This window comes from Diorhabda sublineata, chromosome 2, assembly GCF_026230105.1.
Source record: "Diorhabda sublineata isolate icDioSubl1.1 chromosome 2, icDioSubl1.1, whole genome shotgun sequence".
In the NCBI taxonomy this organism is placed as follows: Eukaryota; Metazoa; Arthropoda; class Insecta; order Coleoptera; family Chrysomelidae; genus Diorhabda; species Diorhabda sublineata.
The window spans coordinates 3,646,932-3,660,706 of NC_079475.1; the positions used below are offsets into that span (position 1 = coordinate 3,646,932).

Sequence of the window (13,775 nt, forward strand, 5' to 3'; positions counted from 1 at the left end):
TTTCACTATGAAACTATTTTAATGTTATGAACAGTGAGAACGTTTTGCTTCTTAGAAATTTTTATATTATGCAAATATGATATATTTTCTTTTTAAAAATATAATGACTCAACCTCAACTATAATTTAACTATAAACTATGTCACTATATTTTTAATGACCATATGTACTTCCAGTTTGTTTAGTGTAGTGTAATGTTATTTTAACCGTATCGTAGTAAACACAAATATTCCTAAGTACCTCCTGCAATTGCACAATCGAAGCTACGGTCAATGACATATTTGGAATAACCTCTTCGACATGTACAACTGAAACTAAAGTCCGATTATCAAGTAAATGGGCCACGACAAGTACTGAAGTTACTCGGCATTCGATTGTTGTCTCCTTTTGAAGCAGGGCTGACTACTGTAGCAGTGGCTTACGTATCGCCACTGCCATTTAAAGTAAATGAATAAGTTGACGAATTATGAAATAAAAAATATCTCTTGCAATCCATTTTTTCTGAATTTGTTTAATTAAGATGTTGTTGAGTTCTCAAATCTTTTATTCGCATACTATACATTTCAATACTGAATTGTATTAGCTCATGTTTTATTGGGATCTCAAATAAAATGATAATATTATGAATACTTATTCTTTTTTCTGCCTCTTTGTTTATAAAGTCACTGACTTTCGAGACAATTCCTCGCCTTTGACTATAAATAATCAGGCCCTTTTTTCCAACTGTTTTGGAGCCATTATAAATCGGTCCTAAAATGAAGTTTATTAATTAAAATAGATTTAAAATAGTTGGTTTATATTCTACGGAAAAATATGTTTAGAATGACAAACTAACAGTTTTTACTAACCTATTCATATTCAAATTAATCAAAAAAGTTTTCTTTAATGTTGACATCCTAGAAAATTACCTTTAAAAACATCCAAAAAACTGGCAAGCTTTGGTTTTTAATTTTTTTTGTACTAAAATTCCTCAAAGTATGTGAAAAGTAAATTTTGAAATTCCCTGAATCAATTATGTGTCGCTGTATTATAACTCCCAAGACTTGTATAATGTACCAATTAATGCATATGGATTTTACTGTACGATAATTTTAATACACTCACCTTTTAAGCACAAAACCACTAAAGCAAATATCTATCTAAATCTATCTAAACTTGAAATATCTATATTTTAAATAAAATAATAGTCTTCAGACGAAAATGGGCTTCTTGTGATATTCCTTAGCTGGCCCATTTACTTCTTAACCCGACTCTAATGTCATATTGTTAACATAAATAAATTTATATTTTCAAATATATAATTCATTTAAAAAGAAAATATTTTTTAGCAGTATGTGAATGTTTGGTTTTTTTGAAAATCTTTTCGTATTGATTTTATGTTTCATATAAAATTTTGTCTTTTCGTGCTACGTATAAACCAAACCAATTTAAACTTGAATGATTAGAAGTGATATATTTTAATTCACGGAATATATCTTATTCAAATGAAATTTATACGAAATAATTTCTTGAACATCTCACCACTAGTTGATTGGTAGGGGGGTTGCCGGTGTTGCATCACCTTTTCTTCACAGCACGTTCTTTTCATTTTATTTCAAGTTCTCCTACAATCTCTTTTACTGAATCATTGTTTTCTACAAACGATTGTGAAAATACTCATAACAATCAAAACGAATTGTGACAATATACAATAATTATTATTGCCAACTATCTGCCAAGTAATTCTTTTTATACTGTAAGCATCTGTTTTTATTCAATTTCAATTAATGAATAACCCGCAAGGATGAATCTGAGAAACACATAATTGTCACTTGCTGAAGACTTCGTTGGCTTTTACCGGATAAGAATTAATAAATACTGGAAAAGAAAACACAGTAAGGGATCATCTAGCCTCCTTATTTATGAATAAATTAATAGAATAGATCGATAGAGATTCTATCCCTGCCAATATAAATGGAACTTCTTACTCAGCGGTCCTGAAGAATTCTGGTTCAAATGTTATTATGATCAAACCCAAAAATTCAGCGCATAACAATTCTAAAACTAGATCGGATATGTTGCTGAATCCGTTTGACGTAAGTAAACAAAAATTGAGAATCTGGTGGCGTGGTCGTTGGGTGTACGACTAATGAAGAAATTTAAAACTCTGAACAACTTGCAAATGAGGAATTATCTGTCAATTATGATATTAAGTCACTTGGCTCACTGAATTCTCAAATAAGGATCTCTGAACTGACAAAGAAGCAGGGACCTGATAGCTTAATTAGTTTTCTAATGAAGAACAATCGGAACGTTTTGTCGGAAAATTCTATTATTGATGTAATGAGATCTGTCCTCTGAAAAAGAAGTAATAAGATCTTTCAAGCAAAGTTATATCTGGGCGTTCAGTTAAGGATGTACTTCAAGTATGGTGGTTTTGCGCATTTTGCTAAAAACTGCAATAAACCGCCAAATGCTTTGGTAATCTTAAAATTAGTTATTGTAATGTATCACACTCAACTTCATTTATATGTTTTAATGGTATTTCTAAGGTCCAATGTCAAATACGAATCAGGAAGTGTGGGATTCACAATGCCCATGTTTCATAAATTAACTTGAAAAATTTAAATATGATATGACGTCAAATAGGAATTACAACTTGATTTGAATGGACCGAACACAACTATTCAACTTTCCACCTAAAAAACGGTTCACTATCTACTATCAAAATGTTCGAGGCATGGATAGTAAACTACCTGATATTCGAAATGCTCCTATATACTGTTTCTAGACTGTTCCTTAGATTTAATCGCTATTACTGAATCACAGTTTAACCTGTCCGTTCTTGAATCTGAACTTTTTACCGACGATTTCGTATTATTTAGGTCAGATCATAAATTTCAATGAACCAATACCAAAAGTGGTAGTAGAGTTTTGTTTCCATTGATCAAACACTACAGTGCCAACTCTTTTGACTTTAGGATTGTTTTGATGGGAAAGTTTTGGTATTTTGTGTTAATTTGTTGTCCTCAAAATTTAAGCTCAGACACATACGATACATTCTATAATAATCTCACAAACTGTTCCCACTTCTTGAATGATGATGGTCTTTTTATTATATGCGATTTCAATATTCCTTAATACTATAGGATGCAGGTTGACTAAACTAATGATAATAGGTTTGTGACTTCCTGAAACAACTTCACCAAATTTATTATTGTTAGACAATTCAACAAAGTTATTAACTCTCACAATGGTACTCTTGCTTTAGTTTTCGAACGAATTATTTCCATTACCAGTGAAACCGAGGTACGGCTTTCGAAGGGCTAATTTCTCCCAACTCTACAGCGATTTGATCAATATCAACATTGACAGAGCTTATGAATATTTTTACAGTCAAATTCAACAAGCAGACTCTGCTAGCGTTCCTAACACAATTCCCAGATCTTTCAAAAAATTTATGGTTTAACAACGACATTATTCGTAACCTTGAGGTAAAACATCATTTGGTACAAGAATTTAAGAGTAGTAATAATAATGATGACTACATTGAATTTAGTAATCTGTGAGCCAACATTGAGAGAGATATACTTCGGAGTCATTATAACTACATGAGAAATGTAGAGCAACAATTAACAAATGATCCTAAGGTTTGGTCCTATTCAAATACCAATAGGAAAACTACTAGCATACCTAATAGAATGTTCTATGAAAACGAACCTCTTAACCAATCAGTTGACATTGTAAATGCTTTTGTTGATTATCGTCACCTTATTTTGATCATAGTGATCCAAGTATAAATTGTTTGCCTTGTGTTACTCCCTATTTTACGGAGTCTGAAGTATTTACTAGCCTCAAAAAATTAAATGTGCTTCTGTCCCTGCAAAACCATTATGTTACTTCTTAAATCTTACGTTAAAATTTCGTAAATTTCCATTGATACGTGAAACTGGATGAATTAGTCCTATTTTTAAAAAAGATAATAAGGTATATATTGAGAACTATCGACCCATCTCAATTATTGCCAATTTTTCTAAGGTATTTCAAATTCTGCTCTACGGAGTTCTTTTCCACCACGAGAAATTATGGATATGTAATGACCAGCATGGTTTTTATGCTGGTAGATGTATTGTGTCGATTTTAATATGACGTAATGAGAAACTCTAGTCATTTACCGTATCTACTTTTTAAAGCATTCGTTTTCCCAAAACTAGAATACGCTTTTCTTATATGGGATACAAGTTACCAAACTCATATCAGAATAAATAATAACCATAGAAAGTATGTTAAATATGTGTCGACAATATTTATTCACCACAAGGAAAACCTCAAAAAATATTGTTGGAACGATTTAACTTGAACGATTTAGCAACTAGACGTATGTGCTCTTTTTTGATATACCTTCACAAAATTATGACGGATAAAATTGACAGTCCAAAATTGCTTGGTCTTTTAAGAATGAATACTCCTCGAGTTGCCACCCGGTGCCATTCTTATTCAACTTTCCAGTTGCTATAACTAATGTTCTCAAATTTTCTCAATGAATCAATGTCACCGTCCAATGCAGATATTTTTTACGGCACTATTTCTAACATAGAAAATAAATTTTTTTCTGTTCTATAACTTTCTTAATAATTGTATTTGGCGAAGTTATCAAGGAATTATAGAATTGTTTTACTTACTTTCTTAGTATTTTTGTGTTTATATTATCAACGCTTCATCTGAATTTAATATTTTTAACTTGTACTTTACAACTTTAATTGTTCAACTGTTAACTTTTATATATGTCTTTTCCAGCTCTTGAGCTGTAGGGTAGTGTAAATAAATAAATAATGTGTTAGCGAGGTACAGACCTTACGTCCTAGCTCAACTCAGCTAATCTAATTTTCTGTGAAAAAAGGAATGGCGCCTGATTGAAATTGTTGGAACAAAAAACGCTAAAAAAACGATTATGCCAAAAAATGACGGTTCACTCTTTCACCATAGGAACGCTGATGCCAAGAACATTCTCTGGCGATTCGCTGGCGAGCGAATTATATTGGGCAAGTTAAGAACTATGTTAATGTCTAGTTTAAAAAAGCACCTAGCTCATTTAAAAACGAATGGATAATCAAATTGGGTATTTCCGAGCACGCTGTCAGCTAGTCGTTATTTTCTTTTTCCCTTCTTATGGTTATTTCCATCAGTAGCTAATGAAGACTTCTCGCAGAGCATAGCATTGCATGCGAGAGCAAGCTCTGGGTACAGTGGGGCGCATCCCAGTGCCCCAGTCACCTTGTTTCCATTAAGCACGCCGTAGCGTTTTCCAATTTTACTTCAGAGGATGTTTATCGACCTTCAGGTATAGATTAGCTACATTTCTTTTCAACGCGCTTACCACGAGAAATATGCAATCGATATCACTCACTCTCAATTGTAATGGGAATATCTAGCTGTTTTGGTGGTCAGTTTTTAGGTATGCAAAGTCTTTAAGCTCTCTGTACATAGTTTCACGCTCAGATTTAGCCCGAAAAGAGATATTTCTAGAGTCCCATGATCCATACATACGTTAACAAGACCCAATAGTTCTAAAGTAATATGTTAAAAATACGAGTACTACCTGTGCACAATGACGTGCTGTTATTTATAATGTATTGAAACGAAATCTTGAACTATGACATATGTTTTAAGAAAGATAGTAATTGCCTTCTAATTGAATTCTTTATACAGACTATGTTACTGATAGGACAGTGATTCGTTATATATTTAAGATATATGGTATCTGTAACATGGTCTCGGAGGAAACATAACATTTCTACTCTTCTAAGACACAATCGGAGTATATAGCTTTGTCTAACTAAATCTAACTAAAATGCATCAATTTTTGATTCGTATTTGTGAGCTCCCTACACGTACTAATACCACATTATGTATCGATGTCAAGCTGTGATAGAACGGTTTCAAAACAGATTATTTTATCATTCAACAGTTTGTAATGATATCCTACAAAATTATTTTGTCATCATTTCCATTTATTGCAGATAATATTCCAATAGAGGACAACATATTTCTATATATATTTTAATCTACTACAAGTGTGGAAATAATAGCAAAATATTCAAAATACCACAGGCGATATGGCTTCTTTTTCAAATAAATCTCTCCACATCACATATCTTCCATGTTTGATATTGTTCTCAATTGTTAGGTCGGTGTCTATATTCACATATTGTATGTTCGACGGATTCACTTCAGGCCAAATTAAATTTTCCAAGAGACTATCTGCTTGTGGTGTCGGATTCCTGTGAAAATATTTTGCGGTATAATTTCAATTTATTTTTACAAATAGTATTGTCAATCTATCGTAACAAGAGTATAAAGACATACAATATATGAGACTACTTCAAATATAACAAGTAATAGGAATCCCAATTATGGGTGGCAAGTTTTTAGTTATAGCAACGAATTTCTGATAGGAAGGTCTTTATTCCATACTCGTCTGCTGTGAAAATAAATTCTAATTACACGATCTAACGAAACAAGGATTATAGCTTTTCTTGCAAAGTTGCAAGTGAACCTTCACCCAATCTGAAAATTTCCCAAGCAAATTTTTTGAACAACCTCAACCTAAATGTTCGTTATTTTTAATGATAACTTCCCTAATAAGTTTTTCCAAATATACTCGTAAATAATGTTATAGTGCTTCAGATACTTGTAACTGAAAGCTTTTGTTCCGTGGGGATAATATTGGTTGGAATTTATTGAGAATTTAAATTTCAGATTCATATTTAGGTTTCAATAGTGAGAGTTATCCTTAATGATAAATTTGGAATGAAATCCTGCAAAATAATCCCTTTATAAAGAGATCAGTTTAAACTGAACTTGATGAAGTAGATAATTATTGCAGTCGGATTAAAATATCAATTTAATAATTGTGATTCCAAAGTTCGGTTGAAAAATAAAACTAATTATCATATAACTCAATTAGGTTGGGAGCGGAGATGTACTTGAAGAATTTCATTGCAAATGGAAAGACGACAGGTATTGCAGAATATCAAAGGAAATAATCCCAGAATTTCGAGACTAGAGAACTTGATTGTCAAACTTATTCAACTTATATAATTTAATGCAGTTTTGTGAATTTGACGTTATGAGTATAATAAGTATAATAACATTATATTTACAAATATTTTGCGAAGTTGGTCCATAGTTTCACCATCCTCTTATGAGTGGTCACATCATTTTCAGAGAATTGAGTTAAATTGGAATTATCGTAGCCGCTTAATTTTCTCTTAAAGTAATAGAACAATTCTTCTCCATGTGTGTCTTTTTCAGCACCTATAAAAATAAATTATTTTAAAATGTAACTAGTGGAAGAAGATTAGAAAAATATCAATTTATTCTGAAAAAGCAATGCAAAGAAGACAATACACGAAACAAGAATATTGGGTTTTGGAAAATCTGTATCGAATTTTTTTTCATATAATTACAAATTAAAAAGAGATTTTGTGGTATATAGAAGAGATTATATTATTTATGCTCTTCGAGATTTGAAACTGAGAGAAATGAACCTTCCAAGGTATATAATTACAACGCTTTTATATAAACATCATATTCAAATATTTAGATAGAACCATTAAAAAATTCTGTGATTGATGAACTTGCTTCCCAGTCATTTTCATTCACCCGCGCCCGCGCGTGCACTCACACACATATACACACAAACTCAAACTGGAATATTCCAAATAAATGATTTTATTATTGGGTTTCTTTTCAAACTAAATAAAGTTTTTCAGCAGCTATTATCATTTCAATCAAGTGTACCCATACATTTCTTGTATTCATATTATTGATTTGTATATTATAAATAATTGGAAATTTTTGCTATAAGTTCTAGAAGAATCGATATACTTTTCACTTTATTGTTTTTTTTTTAAATGAGTCTATTATCTATTAATCTCAAGCAGTTCAAAAAGAGACTAGCTAGGCTGGCTGAATTCTAAAAATTTTTATTTCTATGCCAACCAGCATATAATTTTTGATCAATCGTTCATAGCAACTCTATGTACTGAAATGATTCTCTTAATGTTTGAGGTAATTTTCTAGATTGCAATGACAAGAAATATATTAAAATATTATTACAGACGGGGAAGTTATAGAATTCAATACAAATGTCTTCCATCGCTTTCTGTCTATACCCTTCGTCATGAAGTCATACCGTCAGTATAATTTTTCTCTTGCTTGCTCCCCAGTTGAACTGGTTTTTTTTCAAATTTTTTCACGCGTCAATGTTAGAAATAGTGTATATACGTACAAAATAAGTTTTAGCGAGCTGTAAGAAAGTGCCAAAGATGATTTTCATGGTAGTAAATACGCGCATGCACAATAATCGCTGTGACTTTACAACAGTTGAGTGAAAACTTATAATTGTTAAATTTTGTATCAAATATTTTGGTAAGTTTTGCATAAAGTACATATTCTCTATATTGGTTTTGAGTTTTTTATATGTCATGACAGATCTTGTTAAAACAACTTATAATCTATATTTTGGATTTTCTATCGATTAGAGAGATAAGGGTTGGTTGCCACAAGTATGTTGCAACAGCTGCTCGAGAACTTTGAGAGATTGGCTTGAAGGAAATCATAAATCCATGCAGTTTACAATGCCAATGATTTGAAGTGAGGCTCAGAATCATGGATGTGATTGTTATTTCTGCATGACATCAACACGAGGATTCTCAGAAAAAAATAAAGATAAGATTGTCTACCCGAACGTCTCAACTTCGAAGAGATCAATTCCTAGTGGTGAAGGCACTTCACCTCCAGTTCTACCATTTGATGAGAAGATGGAAAATAAGAATATTTCTGGTCTACAATCTCAATCAAGTTTTCTTTCTGCCGGTACATCTTCATCTTCATACACTTTGTCTGGATCATCCAGTCCACCTAAAGAACCTCATTTACTTGAATAAGGTAACTCAAATGATGTTCTAAGAGATTTGGGACTTTTAAATCTAAGGCGCAATTACTTGAATCAAGACTAAATAATTGCAATCTATTGCATAAAAGTACTAGAGTTCCATATTTTCGTACGAGGTAAGAAGATTTTTCAAGTAACTTTTCCAAAGAAGATGATTTGGTACATGGAAATGATGCTGCAGGGGTTCATCAAGAACTCAGTCTTCCAAAAGATTCTAGTGAATGATTGATGCTTCAAAAATAAGCTTATAAGTCGTTCTACTCCATAATGGTAATAAATACTCATCTCTGTCCATTGCACATGTTACGAACATGAAGGAGAATTATACAAACCTGGAGGTATACCTATGGACCATTTATCCATAGGTATGCTTACTGGAGTAGAAGGGGTATACACAAAGTTTTGCTGTTTTTTTTGTGAGTGTGACAGTCCGCAAAAGAGAAAAATAATACAAAATAAAAACTCGGTCACTAAGAAAAAGTTTAACTTCTATGCTTAAAAATGTATCTCAAAAATGTTTGGGGCGAGGTGAGAAGATTTTTCTGCCAGCATTCCACATAAAGTTGGGACTCATGAAAAATTATGTGGAAGCTAGGATTAAAGGTGGTGCAGGTTTTCAATATCTAAAAACAAAATTTTTTGTATGTCTGCAGATACGTGAACTTGTAAAAGACGAAGTTTTTGATTCGAAGTTGAGCAAAGCAGAAAAAAAGAGCTTAGGAAGCTTTTGCTACAGCTACAGCTACAAAAGCTGAAAACTACCGACAAATCATTCGGGAGTTTCTTTCTGCTTATAAAGCTTTAGGATGCAATATGTCACTCAAGATTTTTTTGGACTCGCTTTTAGATTTCTATCCTGAAAATCTTAGAGCTGTATCAGATGAACATAGTGAAAGGTTTCATCAGGATATAATGCAGATTAAAAAACGCTACAGTGAGAAATGGTAAGCTGCAATGCCTGTTGATTTTTGTTGGTCAATTCTATGCGAAACTCCAATAGAAACGATTAAAAGGATAAAAATAAAAAATTTTCCCACTATATTTGTGAGTATAATTTAGAATTTTTCACTGTAAAACTTAAACCGTATTATTTTTTTATTTCGTTATGATAATTGATACTTTAGCAATATTATTTGTTGATTAGATAAATATTATATAGGAAATCTACATGTATTGCTTAATTGTATCTCAAAATCGGTGTTTGGAGAATATGAAAAATTGAAAATTTTCATGTTTATACATTTTTTGGTTTGTTTCGATATTTGATTAAAACGGTATTTTTAGTTCAACTTGACCTACTTAATCGATCATAACCAACAAAAATGTAATGAAATACAAAAATTGTCAAACAAGTTGTCTGTCTAATGAAATAATGTTCAATTTATCATATATCTATGAACATACTAACTTTTTAAAATTTACCTGGTAATGTTATGTTGTAATTTTTTCCCATTACACCTGCATAGGAAAATTGATAAAGATAAACGTCTGTATATTGCGATTGTAATTCTGCGTGCCTGACACTAGGATTGAAGAAGTGGCTCTCAGAATTATACTGAAATGAAAATAAATCTTAAAATACGTGATTTTGATGATATAACAAATTTTCTAACTGACATTTGGTGCAATTCCAGTTTAAACTATGAATATTTGATTAGAAATTTGAGTCCTCTAGCATATCCCTCTTGTTTTATTAACAAAAGAGATTCTGAGAAGTTGATGTATGAATATTTCCTATTATGGAGTCGAATGCAGCTGAAGAATAATTTTAATTTCGTAATATGTTGTTAGTAAGAGCATGGAGTTTTTTATTTTGAGCATACATAAAAAACTTGAAAAATGATCCATTCTACTATCTTTCTATAGAAGAGATAAGCGAGTATTCGCAGCAGATATTGATTTAGATTTCTAACAACTCTAAAAACATGTTATGACTTTCGGATTGAGACTAATATAATGTTCTATTGAATATGAACAATAGACCGTTTTCTCTCAGTATTGATTTGAATTGAAACTGAATCAGCCAACGAATTTACATTGAAAAATGGCATATCCATCACTTTTTTTTCGAAGTATAAATACACCAATCAGAAACCTTCGTCTCTTCTGTTTTAAAATTAGTTTTTTTTTTAATAATTTTTGAAAGACAGATACAAATTCACGCTAACATCATGATTATCAAAATAAGAAAAAAATATTTTTTTTTAACATGAAAGATTAATTTTTCCTAAGTTTTCACAACTCAAATACGTAGCTGTCATCAATTAAATTATTTTTAGTTGTATTAGAATTTACAAAATAGAACTATAAATTTTACTTAATTTAGTTCTTTTTTATCATTTATAGCTTTTTCATTCTTATGAATTTGAATTTGAATTTTTTATTATATTGACGAATTTTTAGTCTATTTTGTAAATAATAGATGATAAGACAACAAAAAAATTAAACAAGAAACTACGAATTCTTTTCAAAAACAAAATAATGATCTAATTCGATCTTGGGAAGAACAACTTTTTATTTCGCTATCAGATGCAAAAAAATTGAAAATTCACAATGCATTACCCCCTAAAATATATAGTTTACCAAAACTGCACAAACCTGACATTCCCCTTCGACCGATTGTTTCAAGTATAAGTAAATTTTATTATTGTTATACATTTATACGTATTTCTTATATTGTACTTGATCATAATTTCAGTCCCCGACAATGAATACATAAGTATTCGAAAGCTCGGAAAATATATCAAACTCTTCTACCCCATTATCTGATTATTTGAAAAAAAAATTATACCAAAACAAATACTATATCAAAAACACATGGGATTTCAGAGAAAAAATTAAAAATATGAGTTATCACTCATACTTACAACAACATACTTCAAATATGAAAATGAAATATAAAAACAAATTGATGGTTGTGCTATGAGGGCATCCATTTCAAGTGTTATAGCACAATTAGTATTGGAAGATCTTGATGAAACTATCCTAAGCAAACTCGAAATAAATATTCCATTCTTTTTCCGATATGTAGATGATTCCATTACTGTCGTACCAAAGAATCAAATTATAAACATAAATAAAAAATTCAATTCCTATCATAAAAAACTTCAACTTAGATTCGAAATCGAGCCAAATGATGGAATCAATTTTCTTGATGTCACATTTTATAAAATTAACAATAACATAAGAACATACTGGTATACGAAACCAACGATAAAAAAATACATCTACATTAACGAACCATGAAATATCAGAAAAGCATAAAAAGAATGCGTTCAATTTTTTTTTTCAGATTTTGTGGCCAATATGCTCATTGATAGAGTGATATTTTGACAAGAATAAAATATGGAAAAATTTATCCAGACTCTTGCTGCAAATTTCTACAACATCATTCATTTTAGGTCCATAAAAGGATATCAGTGTTTTAGCTCTGTGAACTTGGAACGCGAACTAAAAAAAAATAAAGGAATAAAAATTGATACATATTCTACAAATGACGCAGATGATTGTAATACCGTTTATTCGTTTGTAGTCCTGAAAAATTTCCTGAAAATCACTAAAGGTTGATGATATGATAATTTTCGAGGAATCTTGATATCAATGCATTCAGTATCGTTTGTAGATGATTGTAATAACACAATTGTAAAGAAGCATTCTTAATTGGAATTTATGTATTAAACAACTAGACCTGCAATCAATGGGAAAGTGCTTAGTTATTAACTGTATACTCATGCCACGGGGTAGTAAACCTGAGATATCTAGACTCTTGATGTGGTCAACATTCGCCGTAAAGAATTATTTTCTCCAATTGGACTGCATTGACTAATCTGTATGATAGAAGAAAAAAATTCAAATATCGCGCTAAATTGATGCATTTCGATTAAGTTAAATCACTATGATAGTTGACTACTGTTAAAGCACACAGTTGGCTTGAAAAGTTGACCACAATGGGCTTTTACTATAATCCAGAATCAATAAACGATGTAGATGATTATGAAAAGACATATTTGCTTGTAAGTCATGAACTTTTTACTTCCTGATCTATCTCAGTGACAGATGCGTTCAAAATCGTTTGTAGTTGATTGTCATACTAAAAAATTTCTCATTACCGGATCTAAATCTTTGAAGATATTATTATTGGAAAAAAATCTATCACCAGAATTAACTACAAATGACGCAGATGATTGTAACACCGTTTACTCGTTTGTAGTCCTAAATAATCTTCTGAAACTTATGAAACTAAAAGTTGTAATTTTCTTAAATATGATAATTTTCGAAATATCTTGATAACCAATTCTTTAAGAATCGTTTGTAGTTGATTGTAATACTCAAGTCACCGGACCTGAATCTTCAAACATATTATTTAAAAAAAAATCTATCACCTTCATTTGTTTGTAGTCCTGAAAATCGTGTAAAAGTGAAAGAAAAATTTTTTAGTATGGCAATCAACTACAAAATTATCATATTTCATGAAAATTTACAACCTTTAGTGATTTTCAGTGAATTTTTCAGGACTACAAATGAATAAACGGTATTACAATCATCTGCGTCATTTGTAGAATATGTATTAATTTTTATTTTTTTTAGATTGGGTTCCAAGTTTACAGAGCTCAGTTTTTTTAACTGAAAATAATCAGGCAATTTAAAGCTAAATTGAAAAAATAATGTCACATAGGGGGCTTCATCGGCAGTATCTCTGACCATAAGATGCCTCTATCGGAAAGGTTTGGATTGCGAGAAAGAGTCACCAATCATTTCCAAAATCAAAAAAATCATTTCTATATCAATGAATTTTTGTTGCTAGTTATTTGAAAAGGGTGGCTTCATATTTTAAAGAT

At 30.8% G+C, this 13,775-nt stretch overlaps 1 protein-coding gene across 1 annotated transcript in view; it reads right to left on the minus strand.

The window, feature by feature from the left end:
- Positions 1 to 5,918: 5,918 nt before the first annotated feature.
- LOC130440829 (juvenile hormone esterase-like) overlaps positions 5,919 to 13,775 on the minus strand; it is a 28,319-nt gene continuing 20,462 nt past the window's right edge. The window contains exons 8-10 of the mRNA XM_056774185.1: positions 10,360 to 10,492; positions 7,142 to 7,295; positions 5,919 to 6,259 (exon numbers count right to left, since the gene is read on the minus strand). Of these exons, the coding sequence (XP_056630163.1) occupies positions 6,076 to 6,259; positions 7,142 to 7,295; positions 10,360 to 10,492 (471 nt within the window). The 3' untranslated portion in view covers positions 5,919 to 6,075. The remainder of the gene's footprint in view (positions 6,260 to 7,141; positions 7,296 to 10,359; positions 10,493 to 13,775) is intronic.